At 40.7% G+C, this 14,482-nt stretch overlaps 1 protein-coding gene across 3 annotated transcripts in view; it reads left to right on the top strand.

The window, feature by feature from the left end:
* Positions 1–10,325, top strand: part of pex14 (peroxisomal biogenesis factor 14) — a 45,017-nt gene extending 34,692 nt beyond the window's left edge. For 2 of the 3 annotated variants that reach the window (XM_010781184.1, XM_010781185.1), the window contains 4 exons: positions 603–700; positions 5,812–5,903; positions 8,157–8,619; positions 9,947–10,325. In XM_010781184.1, the coding sequence (XP_010779486.1) occupies positions 603–700; positions 5,812–5,903; positions 8,157–8,619; positions 9,947–9,970 (677 nt within the window). In that variant the 3' untranslated portion in view covers positions 9,971–10,325. The remainder of the gene's footprint in view (positions 1–602; positions 701–5,811; positions 5,904–8,156; positions 8,620–9,946) is intronic. The other variant, XM_010781186.1, reaches the window with a different exon arrangement.
* Positions 10,326–14,482: the final 4,157 nt, after the last annotated feature.

Raw genomic sequence — 14,482 nt, 5'->3', positions numbered from 1 at the left:
TATAATCAGCTCGGGGAAACTTAATGCATTGTTTGGTAATACACGCGTGACTGGAAGCAGGGGGCAACAAACTGTGCTCGGTGTTATTTGAAATCATACACCCTCGTCCAACACCAACACTTGAACTAATTCAATCTTCAAAGTCAATGGAAAAAGAACAATATTTATTAGGATTAGGGGGGACATTTTGTCTGGCAGCCTCCTCCCAAATGAGAGCCTTGTTTTTTCCTTTGTTGATCGTTTGAGGATTTAAGATGCATTAGAAGGCAGTGTCTGGGTGGATAATGGAAGGTTAGAGACTGTTATTTGATTTAAGTTCAGGCACTAGAGATTAATATCTCCATCCTATGTGCCCCCTCCCCTCCCCCNCCCCCCCCCCCTCTACCCTCAGCGCCTCGGACCAAAAAGCTGCGACTTAAGTTACCCAGTATTAACTTTGATTACAATTCTTAGAGGACGGCTTTGATCATTGACACAAGTTGAGTCTCATCTGTTCTGTCGACGACACTTGAAAGAAAATGTTAACTTCTGAGGTACCAAAACAACATAATCTTTCTCTTTTTTTAAAAAAGTTTGATGAATTTACCGTCTTGCTTTCACAGTGAGCCAGCTGCAGCAGACTCTGGTCTCCGTCCAGGAGCTCCTGATCCAGCAGCAGCAGAAAATCCAGGAGCTTTCTCAAGAGCTGACTTCATCACAGGTAGCTAAAACACCTCATCAGCAACTCTGTGCTCTTCTCTTACCAGCACAATCAGTTTGCTATGATGTCAGCAATTTCAGTTAAACATCTGAAAATCTACCTTCACATCACAGTATCGTTCTCCAGAGCTGTAGTTGTTTTTACTTTAATTTAGTTACAGCAGAAATTGGCACGTCTGATTTATTTTATATTTTTGCCAAACTAACCACAATGAGCTGAAACAACTTTACACCTCACTGGCAAGAAGTGCATCTTAACTGTAGTTTGAGCATGAAAGTTATGGACTGCACCTTCAAGGTTTGTTACGTATGATTAATGTTTTTGAGGAGAGCTAGACAGGCAGTAACTCTGAAATTGCAGAAGAGCTCCGTAAACGTAAAGTTGCAGGTTGAATTCTGCAGATTGATGAGGAGAGAAAAGGTTTCTCGAGGCCTCTGTGTACTAAAACCTCCCGTGCTTCCCCGAGTCATAACCACCTTAGATGGACAGCCTTATTATACTGTATATCATCAGAACACAAGCTGCAAAAAGGTATGGTGCATCTCATCATTGGACCATAATCTTTAACCATATTGTCGTTCCTCTTCGCCTTGATTTTTATAGACAGTGTTCATAATCTACTCAGAATTGTAAGTGTTTAGGTGAAACGGTGTGAGTGATTGGTCTAAAAACTTATGTGCTGAGATGAAATGTTGCTTGCTTTTTATAACACCGCTCATAAATTGCTTTATGATCTCTGGGCTTTAAAAAAAAGTGCCTTGGAAGAGACAATCTTAGACAATGTTTTATGTCCACAGCTTGTTAAGCACATGGGTGTTTCACTGTAGCATCTGGAAATCGCAGGAAAACATATGCGGACACATCTGCTTTGGCACAAAAGAGGAGAAAAAAAATATGAATCTCTTCCCTGGACGAGGTTCATCAAAAACTGACGACTCATAGCTCATTTTTGGCTGTTTCAAGATCTAAGCCACACAGTCCCTCTGAGCGAGTACAAAGCAGAAGAGGCCCAAGTCAGCTGGTCTCAAATCTATCTAAAGTTTCCTATCAGACAGGCTGTAGGAACACATCAAACAATGAGTTCTCTCCAGCATAAAGGGACGTGGAATGCTTTTTTCTTTTCATTTGTCATCTCCGAATCACAGATTGGATTAAAAAGTGTCTACTTCATTTGCTATAAGTGCCTTGTTGGACAGCAGTAGTGTATAAAAAGTATAATTCAAATCAAAACACCCATTAAACAAATCATAAACTCTGCTTTATAGCTATAGTGTTGATCTTAAATTTTCCCTGCGAGTCGGCACAAGGCCCTCTGTTGTCTCAGGCCACGGGGGAAATTGGGAAATTGTTTTCAGGTCCTGGATGTTTGATGAGAAACACATGTTGGAGCTGGCGAGCTACTTATCATTCACCGTTTGTGGCTTTCAGGGTTTGCTTCACCACGCCGCTCAAAGTGCTCCACGCTTAGCAATTATACCTCTCAACGCGGAAATGTGCCTTTAACCCGAAACATATGGAGACTTCTGTTTCCTCAGCTGCTAAGTAAACATTTCTCGTAGTTTGGAAACCGCTCAATTGCGGAGTGCGTTTACTGTCCCTAAACTGGGGACCTCATTATGGAAGTGAGCTCAGACAGATGACTCATGTGCACACACGCAGCACACGCTGATTTTACACATTTCCATATTTTAGCGCCGGATACAGTTCCTCTCTTTTTCACCATTTTCTCAGTTATCATGACTCCTCAAAGTCACGCAGCTGTGTTCTACCAGTGGTGTTCAGGATAGATTTTTCCAAGGATGAGATGATTCAGCTCTGATGTTAAACAGCCCAGTCTATTTGTGATCCATTATCATTACAAATCTGCCTGTTAACTGTGTTTTCCCTGCTGTCTCAACTCACTGATCGTTGTCTTTATTAGTGGATAGTACATAGAAGATTAGAAACCGCCTCCTTGTATGCGGGAGATGAACTGCCAGTGGGAAAGTGCATAAATAGAGTAAAATCAATTGCACTGTACCAGTGTTTCCACTCAAAAACACTCCTCTGGGGACTTCCTTTGAAACTAATTCCATCATAAATATACATGCGTTACACGAAAACACACTGTCTGCCGGCAGAGTAACTGTGAATTAATTTGCCTTCAGACACTCTTAAACAAGCCTTGTTAAAGATCTTATCTTGTTGCTAATGGTCCACAGGCATTTATCTTCATTTAGCCAGATGCGTTGCCGTCCTTGGGTGCTGCTAGACTTGATAGTCTTTTTTTTTCTTTGCTGGTGATACATTTTTTTTTCTTTTTTTGTTGAACCACTTACTTAACCAGCAGAAAGAGGCCAACCCTTTTCACACCCAGGCACCCATCCGAGTCATTAGCTACAAGGCTTTTAAACCAGCAAATCTTTACTATGTACACTATTTACACGACAAAATCACATCCTGCCATCACACTGGTGGCTGATACTGGGTGGCTTCTCTCATCGGGGCTTAGTCCTGTTTTTGGTTGTGGCTGGTGGGTTCATTTGGTTGTTGGTTGTTTGTTCATGCATGATGATTTTTGGGATGTGCAGTGCCAAGCTGAGAGTTTTGTTCTCCACTGTTTTGGCTAAACAGAGCTCTCAGAGCCCTGCACCTGCACACCAGGAAGTATGATAGAAGTCAAACCCCAGAGGAAAGAGCAGCAGAGACATTTCCACTCAACTCTGAAACTTTCATACTTTTTGATTTAATTAAGCAGTTGTGTTGCTTTCATTTATTTAGTCAATGAGAGCAGGTGGGTCAATGAATAACGACATTTGCGTAGAATAATTGAATGGTGTATAAAGTCATAAATATACGCAGACAGACCTTTTCAAAGCTACAAGCTTAAATCCTAGAAACCAGCAGGAGAACTGCTAAGTTTAACATTTAAGTCTTAGAAATAATACACATTACATTTAAGTCACATATGCAGCATTCAACCTTTGAAAATAATAATTTTCTTTTGAGTATTTATTTAATAAAATTGGTAACAAAGACATATCTTCTTGATGACAGGTATTCTTTTGCAAGAAAGCTGCAAAAGTAACTGCAGAAGTTGTTGGTCATCATTTTGTTAAAACATCACATCATATACACAGTGCGGTCTTTGGGATATGTGTCAGCTCTTCAGGAGGGGCTTTTTAAGTCAGCTGTGTTTTTTTCTATCTCTCCAGTCACTGATACCCCTCCACTCAGCTCCACCTAAGCAGCTAGTGCACTTAACACAAGATTCTTACACAATGTGTGTACACACTCTCATAATGTATCTCAAAGCTGAAATCCAGTCCTGGCCCAACATTTAATTAGGTTTCTTCAGACTTAATAAGACATATGTCAGTGGAAGTGTTGTGTGACAAGGCTTGATGTGTGATATTGTATAGTGCTGCTTGGAAGATAATGCACATTATGGAGCTGGCGGTTAACAATCCTTCTCTAAAGCCTTTTCTTCTAATGTGAAGTGATATAGAAATAATTTCTAGTTATTTGGAGCAATTTGCATACTTCTTAAGTCGATTCTCTGCCTTGGAAGTCTTTTAGCTCAGCCCATACGGCAATTAATTTTTTCCGATGTAAAATGAGAGAGAAGCAGAATCCAGCCTTATTATACGGGTGCCTTGGGGAGGCGAGGGATTAAGATGGTTCTAATGAGGTGACGGCTGTAATAAGAGTGTCTTCAGCAGGCCTCCAATGCACCACCTCTAAAGCAGGGCTGCTTATCAGCGAGGTTTAGGAGTCGATAAGAGCCAAAAAAAAGCCTCCTTTTCTGTCTCCCTTCACTTCTCCTCCTCTGCCTCCCTCCTTCCACTGTAAATGAGTCTGATCCCTTTCAGATGTGATTCAATTAATTTCTCTTAGATTTAATTACAAGGCAAAGAGTCCAAGTTATCCCTCTCCCTTCGATAGGGGGTCCAGGCTTCCTAACAAGCTTCCTCCAGTGAGTCAGGAGAGTCTTAATTACAGTTTTTACTTTTCTTTTCTCCCACTTTCTCCCATGTCTTCTCCCTCTCCTCCCTCTGGTCTCATCAGTCTATTCCCCCTGTTCTCGCACATGTTTGTTATATTTCTTTTTTTATTCAGCAATGCATCGCGGATCGGGAGCAATTATCTACATCACTGGTTCCCAATCTTTTTTGGGTTGAGACTTAAGGCAAGCAATGCCTTCTCATGGTGCCTCTTTACAGGTTTCATTTGGCTAGAAGCAGTGCAACTCTTCAGTACTTCAAAAGAAAAATGCAATGGTTTTGGATGGTAGTAATGTTCCTATTGTGTCTTAACTTAGTCATCATCTCACAAACTCAGATTGACTTTGACCTCCACTCTTGGCCTAATTGTGTAGGATTTCCATTTATTTTGTGGTGACACAGGAGTCACAAAACTTTGCCCCAGTTCTGTTTTATCATCCCAATTGACAGCTGCCTCGATGTTTTCTACTTCTCCAAACCTGTCATTTCATAGCTCTGTAAGGTCATGCCCAACCCTAAAAAGGTGCTGCAGAGACAGATTTTCTGCAGCAATTTGCCATTCAAATACTTGCCTTTATAGCCTGAAGCATCTCATGCCATACCAGCGTGTGTGTGATAACACATGCCTTTGATAAAAGAAAAAAAGAACAAACTATGGTCTACCTTCATGAATGTGACCATTGTTCAAGATAAAGTCATTATCCAAAACACAAGACACTGGCCTAATCTTTTTCTAGATAGTATGGAAAATTATGTAAAAACAGCATGATTCACACTCACTGGACTTTCTGAGCAGTCAACGCCATAAAAGTGGCTGTGGTTGTTAGTCCTCCATTCTGTCATCACCAGCCGTAAGCCGTTGTGAAGTTGTTATGGCGACGAATGACCTGACCACACAAAAAAATGTGGCTTTTAGCATTTGCATTTACCATATTTGTTTACCTTGAACCCTTTGTGCTTTTTTTCATACAAAGCTTTTTTTATGATTTCATGTTGTTGAGACTGAGCACAGAGGAGTTGTTGAAAGTTGTGTATTGACTTTGTGTGTTGACCCTACATGTGACCTGAACAGTTTTGTGTGTGTGTGTCTGTGACATTTGTTGTGTGTGTCTTGTGTGTTTCCTCTAGACCTCGTCTTCAACACACCGTGTCCTGGACAACCAAACCGTTGGAGAGCTGAAGGCCGAGATCGTCTCTTTGAAGGGCTTACTGCTCAGCAGGTAACAAAGTTGTGTGTGTGTTTGTGTGAGAAAATGGACAACCACTCAATGTTCCTGGATGCACTTCTTTTGAACCATTGTTCACTTAGGCCATATTTCATGTGTACATAACATTTAAATATGTGTCAACTATCCACATAATCTGACGTTGCCACATTGAAATGACATTTATTCTATTTATTTTTGGTTTGCACATGACAGATAAGGACACAAATGAATTGATTAATTTAATTAATTCTTTTTAAAAGGTATATATTGAATTTACTGTCCAACTCAGTGAAAATGTGTCCTATGCCTCTTTTGTGGGAGCAGTTTCATGTAGGAAATATTGTCTTTGTACTCTTACATGTTGCACATGAGCATGAATGTCCCATGTACTGAGGAAGACTGTGAGTTGTTACATTTAGTTAAGATTCATTATTTATATATTTTATAAAATCTAAGAAGCAACATACTACAAAACTACAAAACCCCTATTATACATCTATATCTGCATACCCACTTCCACTGTACACTTCTGTGGTTTATGGTCTGAAAGTTTGAGTTTGTGACTGAATAAATCAAATGAAAGAACACATAATGTCACATTGCTCTTCCAAACGACTCGCACACTTAAAGCTAAATCCTTCAACTTGAATATGTAGGCGCTAGAGGTTATAATACTGATTACAGTGCCTTGGTCGATTAGCATACTGCAGGCATCAGCTGGTCTTCTTTGTATTAATGCTTTTGTTGGTAAGCAAGAAAACCACACGTCTTCAGTCCTGTTATGGATGCAAACTGACACCGCAGACCAAGAGAGATGTTATGGTTCCTGATCAAACACAGGTACTTGTTTATCATTCGGTATCTCCCCCAGCGAGGTTAGGGTTCAGGTTAGCTCCTCCATTCCTACCTGCCTTCCTCCTTCCTTACTTCCTTCTTTCTTTTCATCCTCCCTCCTTCCTTCCTTCCTTCCTTTCCTCTACCTTTTTCATCCTATCCTACTTTCCTTCCTTCTATCCCTTCTCTGTCTTCTGTCCTACTCTCCTTTCTTTCTTCCTCCTTACCTTCTTCCTTTCCTTCTTCTCTGTATTCTGTCCTACTCTCCTTTCTTTCTTCCTCCTTACCTTCTTTCTTTCTTTCCTTTCTTTTTTCTTTCCTTTGGTTTCTATCTTCATTTTGTCCTACTTTTCATATTAAATCCATCCTTTCTTGTGTTTTCCTTTATTTGTTTCTACTCACTTCCCTTCCTTCTTTACTTCCTAACTGCCTTCCTCTTTACCTACGTTCCTTCCTTCTTTCCTCCTTATTTTCTTTTCTTCCTTTCTTCCATCATTTATTATTCCTTACCTTCCTTCCTTCCTTCTCCTTTTCCCTCTTTCTTCCTTATTTCCTTCCTCCTTACCTTGGCTTGGATTGTTTGTAGTCGGGAGAAATTGTCATCCTACCTGCTACATTTGAATACAAGGTGTACAATATTTGGTTTTGTCAAAGGTCTCTTTGTGTAATGCCAGACATCCCCTCATTCTCTCTTTCTTTGTTCCTCACTCTAGTTAGGCCCAACCCAGCTCAGTCAGGCCATTAGCATGCATGATTATGTATCAGCGTCTATAATGAAGCCTGAAGTAAAAGTGTACATCAGAAACCCGGCGAGGACGAAAATTACCTCACAACTGTCTGGCTGAGCGTGTTTTGTTCCCCTCGTACATTCTAATCAGCAATAATCCCTTTGTCATTTGCTTTCTTCACTTCATCCTGACTCTCACAATGAGTTTTCTGGCGAAGGCTTGAATCACAAACTAAAGGCTCTGAATCACCATCTGTCTCCAAACGTGTTCCCTTCCTGTTCAAATGATCCAAATCATCTCCAAACTGTTTTTCTCTTTTTTTAAAACACCCAGAAGTGCTTATCCCATTACGATTCAGCGTTGTCTTTTTGATCTTAAAAGCTGCAGTGGATGTAATTAAAAAAAAATCTTAGAGCATCTCTGCCAGGTGTGACAAACATCTGGTTCTTTGGGGGGGGAAAGCCATTTTCTCTGCTGTAATGATGAGAATGACATAGTGTGCTTCGTGTGTTGCTGCATGCTCAAATGTAAACTAGTGTTGAGGATACGCTGTCAGTCAACACTTTGTTGGCTTAGAAAGCTATATGTATTTTGTGGTTGCAGAATGCCTGATTACATTATGGGAAAGCTCTAATGATCACAGTGAGGTTTTTTAATAACATTGTGATCATGCTTTTCTCTTTTCTTTCCCGCTCTTTCACAGGAAACAATTCCCTTCCACTCCCACTATACCTAAAATCCCCTCCTGGCAGATTCCTCTGAAGCCTCCATCGGTACCCGGCTCTCCGCCAGTCAGCCACACCACCAGCAGCAGCGACATCTCCCCCGTCAGTAACGAGTCCGCCAACTCGTCCCCAATCAAAGATGGACCCCACAGCTCCCAGGATGCAATGGGAGAGCCTGATGTAGTTCATGTTATCAATGGAGACAACGGCACCGCTGCAACGATGCTCCTTGACCTGAAGGACCAGGTCCGCATGGAGGTGCAGGGGGAGGAGGAGAAGGAGGAAGAGGAGCAGGTGGTCAGCCACGTAGAGGAGGAAGAGGAAGAAGAGAAAGACGACGACGGTGTAAGCATGCACTCAGTGGACCGGCGTGGGGATGGACAGATGAATGAACAGGTGGACAAACTGAGGCGCCCCGAGGGTGCCAGCACTGAAAGCGAGGTGGATTAAATAGCAGTAGAAAACTAAAACCCTCTCCTAACACCGCTTCTCATCTCTGCCCACTCTCTCTCATCCTCTCTGCTCTCACTTATTTGTTTGTTTTTTAGTTATTTTATTCATCCTAACTGTCTGCTCCTATTTGTGTCTGTAACATCTTATTCTTGAGCTAAATGAGGAGTAGGCGTGAGGAGACGTAAAACTGACAAATATTGGATTTCTAGTTGACTCACGGCTTACCACGGTTGACTTTTCATCACACAAACTAAATGAGTGCACGCCGAGCCACCCACCATGCTGTTTTTTTAAAAGGAGAAATGTCAAGAAATAGTCAAATCGGAATGACTTTGAAAGGCTGGATGCAATACTAACCATGTGTGACTGACTGCTTTTACATTTTCATCATTTGATCAGATAATTCACATCATTTCCTTGTGATTGTACTAGGGCTTTCATACAGACCAAGGGGCCAATATCTCTCCTGTGTGATGCAGCTGGAGGTCAGGAGTCATATGTTGACACTTCAGCCTCAAAGTTACCGTGAGCTCCCAGGGAACATTAGCAGAGTCGCTCTCCTGTTGATGGCAATAGGAGAGGACAAGCTCTTCCAGGGCCGGAGCTTTTAGCCTCTTTTATGTGTCCTTTCGCATTGGTGTCAGTCTGTCAATAATTTACAAGGCCAGCAGGGTGGCATTTGGGTGAAATAAAAGCCCTGAAATTCGAGATTAGAATGTGATGACGGGCTTTGTTCCATGCCGGTGTCAGAGTGCTCATACGCTCAAAGGAGGGGAAGATAAATGTTTTTTTTCCCCAGCTTTCCTTTTTTACCGAGGGCTGAATTGTGCATCTTTAGCGAGTGCGTTTGCGCGTGGCAGGCGAGAGAAAACCCAGACTGTCTGCTGAGCTGTGTCTGTGTCTCCAGCAGGGCCGCTGATTTGGTTTGTGAAGTATGTTAATAATCAAATGATCAACAAATAACAGATGTATTAGTTCATGCAGCTTGAAATGTCAAGGAGGCTAAAAGAGAAAATCTAATACAGAAAGCCCAGTTCCATTGTATTATTTCCCGTGACAAACCCTGCGGTCCAAATTACGGAGGGCCTCCTACAGTGAGTAATCTTTACAGAAAACGGCGCCAATATTTTTGTAATTAAGCTGCAGTAAGACAACGAGGGCTGCCACGGATGGAAGTTGCAGAACTTGAATCACTTTTTTTGATTCTCAGTGTGGAGGTGGCTGGGGGAAGTTAGAAGAAAAAAATTGCCCCATGATTGAAAAGGAAAGTAATAAATGAATACTTGACTTATTGAATTACTCACTCTGTCTCCAGCTAACAAGAAGAGTCCCTGAGTGAGAAGAAGGGATATCAGCTCTGGTGCCATTTCCACATCCGTCACATGGCCTATAGGAACACAGAGAGGTAGAGGGGCTCTGCACGTATCCGTGTGACACCCATCCTGACTTTCAAGTGATGTTGTTTGAGTTTCTGTTAAACTCTTGAATGATGAGACGATGTAAACTATATATTTTAATTCAGAAGAGATGACTATGTATGGATGAATAAGGTTGGCTAAAAGAAGCACTCAATCAAGAAATGTAACGTTTGCTTTTAGCCCCTGTAGAACCTGTGATTGGTCCTCTCTGTAACTGATCACTGTCTGGATGTCAGCCACAGGTGTACATATGTGAAATAAATCTGCTTAACTCAAGTACAATCTCTGTTATGTTCATTTTAAATCAACTCTACTCTACTACTTAACCTAGTATTATGAGCATTTTATGTTTATATTTTTCCTTCAATACAAGTTTATATTTTAGTAGATACATTGCAAAATGCATGACTTTCAGGGTGCCTTTTTTAAATAATAGTTGAGTTTAATATACCTATTATGTATTTCCTTCTATTCAATTAACATAAAGGCAAGAAGTGGGTTGCAGTTAACATTTTAGTGTGTGAATGTGGTAGTTTATGTTCAGATACAGGAAGGTTTTCTCATAACAAGTAACAATATGAGGGTAGTTTCTTTAATACAAAATGTTAGGTATTACTCAAATCTGAAACATTTGACTTTCCATTGTGTAGAACAATGTTTCATCGTATGTCTGTCCCAAGTATACGCATTACATATTTAGTTACCTCCACACTGTAACATTTTAACAGTGGAGAGAAATACACTAACTCTTTGAAATCTAAAATCATTTCTGGTCAACTTTATGATTTCAATTATCTCATTCTCCAAACCAGCTCTACTGTACAAGCAGATACAGAGGAGAATAGTACAGTACTTTTCAGAGAGCATGACATGGTGGGGACTTTTAGCCTTTTTTTTGCTTGCTTTCTTTCTGGAAATGAGTAAGTGACATAGTTTCACATTAATTGTGTGAAGAGTTGTTTATTTGTAGGTGTATCGTCTGTGTCTTTTGGTTTCTGTTGTGGGAGTAGAGCCTTCTCATAAAGGGTTTCCTATTCTACTATTATGAATACATTGGGGAGCTTCAAGATATCCAGGATATATTTAAATATAATTTTTAAATAACTGCAACATTTTATAATTAATAACTGTTGCTTATAACTATATATCAACATTCCTAAAGTTGTCTGATCTGGTGCACATTTCATATTGAGTAACAATCAGAATCTCAGCTTCAATAAGTTCTTGTGATTTACATTAGAGCAAAAAAGTGTGGATGTTGTATACTTTACGGCAGTGGTTCTCAAAAGTTCCCAGGGGGACGCAGAGGCATGACGGGGGGCGCGAGAGACCAGGAGGAAAAATGGTTATTAAAAAAAAAAAAAATCATATTTTGAAAGATTATTGATTCGAGAATAATATGATACAGTACTATTACGTCTGGATCTGTGTTTCATTAAAGCTCGGCTCTGTGTGTGTGTGGAATGAGCGAGAGAGAGAGAGAGTGCTAGCGATACGCTAACGGATATAAGGAGTTTTTTCAACAACAAAGTGGAGGAGAGTCCTCTCCTATGAGACTCAGTGAACTAAAGGAATCTCTCAGTATTATCTCAGTGGGTCTCAAACGTTTTGGTCACCATTAATGTAAACAATTATTTCCGAGGCACACGTTTATATGATCATTATAGTTATAAAAAAATAAGAGAATAAATTAAAAACAGGTATGAAATACTATATGACATTAAAAAAAGAATAAAGTTTAAAAGGGTGATTTGTAAAATATCCATAAAGAAAAAGCAAATCTGTTTACAGTTCTGTTTCATATAGGTGTTGAGAGATGTATCCATAGATCTCTTCATGTTGCTCTCAAAGTGCACCAGATTGATGCTTTTAACTTCAATATTTAACAACAAATCTTCCCGGAGGAGCTTGACCCCGGACCCCCCTATGTGACGTCCACACACCACCTATAAATATAGCACTTTACCCCTGCTTACACCTATATGCCGTGAGCTGATTATCCAGCCTTCATTGTAACAGTTGCGGATACGTTGTGTATTTGCGTGGGGAATGTTGCAGAAGAAAATTCCACTGTAGCGCCCAGTACATTAATGGGAAACCCTAAATGTTTGATCACCCTCTATGAAACGTCAAGCTACCCCACAGCACCCCCAAAATAAATCTCTGGCGCTGCCACTGAGCCTGACTATTTGTGTTGGGGGGGGCCCGACTTTTTTTTTATCCAAAGGGGGGGCCTGAAAGAAAAAGTTTGAGAACCAATGCTTTATGGTAAGGTGATAATTCCAACAAAGTCCTCAGAGCTCAAATCACTGACGGCCACCCTGAGTTTTCTTAATATGAAATTGTTTTCCCGAAACAAGATCCCACTGTCCCCATCCAACAAATAGAAACTGAGCTGAATTTTCCCTCATCCGGGGCTTTCTGAATATTGCTATCAAGTGTATGAATTTAATTTATCAGGGTCTAAATGATCAATAGCATTTCACATATTGATGAGGTGTATAAACTTCTCTGAGGTTCGATACCACATCCCTTTGTAATCCATTAACCTCTCCCTGGAGTTCAGGCCAACCTTAGATTTATAGGGACCGACTGTAATAAATCCACTTGTACATCATTTAGTGTCTTAGGGGATTTGCAGCACATTCCTGTCCAGAAAGCGCCATCTATCCTACCTTCATATTCTCATCTGCATTTTATAAGTCCTAACCACATCCACCACACTCTGCAACCCCTTTCAGAAACCCTGTGCCTGTGTGAGTACACTTCCTGGGTAGAGCTGGAGTGTGAGCCAGTAACCAGCGCCTTTCAGTGTGGTGGTCCAGTGAAGGATTGTTTGTCCAAAGCAACACCTTGGTTTTGACACCATTTGGCTCCCCGGTTGGGAGCCTTAACCTCATCAATCTTGCTGCTAAACGGAGAGCACTCAATAGGGTAGTGTATCGACGCGCTCTGAACTCCATTGTTCACTGGAACTGAGCACTCAGCAGGTTAGAGGGCTGAGTGTCTCCTCGGATCAATGCAAGGGTTGTTAGCCCAGAGCAGCCAGTCAGAGGGCTAACGTGCCTCCGCCTGCTCCACGCAGACATGCACCAGCTCTACTTGTTTAAAACTCCTTCTTGAGTCCTTGAGCGTTGATCTTGGTCCAGCTTTTGTTTTCTCATTACACATCGATTCAGTTCACCACCGAGCAGCGTAGGTCCAGTTCTTCAAGCCCCGCCTCACACGGCTTCCTAACATCTCTCTCCAAGGGGAAGTATCCTGTAAAGATTTGCATAGGAAAGGTCATTGGCAATGCAGGAACGGGGGGCCTAATGATCAAATACTTGTTCTTCCTCTTCCCTGTGAGATAAGATGCACGTGGCATGCATCTGGGAGAAATCTGAAGTAATATTTGATTTGTGACGAGCCCTGTGGAACTCCTCCGGTCGCTTTACCCCTCTGGAAATATCCTCTTACTCCTCAGGAATCCTTGTTTGGTCTGATGTTATCTACGTCTGCAGTGAAAAATAAAATGTCTTTCAAGATGTTCTTATCTTTCTAGTCCCACAACAACGTTTCCTTTTATGTTCTTTGTTTTTGGAAAATAAAGAATATAATAGAACTGGCTTTAGGAATGTTGCCGTTGGTTCATTGATTGTTCCACCACTTCTGACTGTCTTATTTCTACAACTTTTTAAAAGATAGTCAGAAGTTGTACCGAGTGCCCAGAGGAGGAATTCTGGATTAGGGATTCCCCTGACTTCTTATTTAAGAACCCCAACATAAAGTCAAATAATTAATTTATATGGGGAATATTTATGCGACCTTGGTAAACATACATGTAACTTCAGAATGTGGCATTGTCATTGTAAGATTGTTAGCACTCTGACGTTAGCATTTGGGTCATTCTACAGAAAAGGTGGAAGTACTGTCACTTACTTTTGCAGACACCAAAATACATGACGTTGACCTAATACTCACATTCATTATGTATGTTGAATAAATAGAGATTGTCTTTGCAATGGTACTAAATAAAAAATGTATACATAAATTGCAATTTATTTAAAATGCCAAGTTCAAGGAACTGCCTTGTCACTTTGATCATACATGGAAGTGGAGCCTATAGTTTTCATTTAAAATATATTTTTCAGATAGAATACATTCTCATTCATATTACATAACATTAAATATAACACTGAAATGGTAAAAAAAATTACCAAAAAATTACGTCATTGGTGTTATGCTACACAGAAAGCGCTTTTATTTTGAAGTAATGTACTAGTCTCTGAGTGCTCCTGTAAACAAGAATTACGTGCGTCTTTCAAGTCTGTCATAGTGTTACTCAGCGCCATAGTAGAGAAAAATCTATCTATATGGCGCGCTGGGTGTTAGTTCGCTCAGTTTTTGATAGCCCTGTAGGCTTGAACATTTTAATGGGAAAGAAAATGTAT

Source organism: Notothenia coriiceps, unplaced genomic scaffold (genome assembly GCF_000735185.1).
Source record: "Notothenia coriiceps isolate Sejong01 unplaced genomic scaffold, NC01 NC01_scaffold00022862, whole genome shotgun sequence".
In the NCBI taxonomy this organism is placed as follows: domain Eukaryota; kingdom Metazoa; phylum Chordata; class Actinopteri; order Perciformes; family Nototheniidae; genus Notothenia; species Notothenia coriiceps.
The sequence above is the reverse complement of the archived record's forward strand: the minus strand, read 5'-3'. Positions and strand labels throughout refer to the sequence as shown.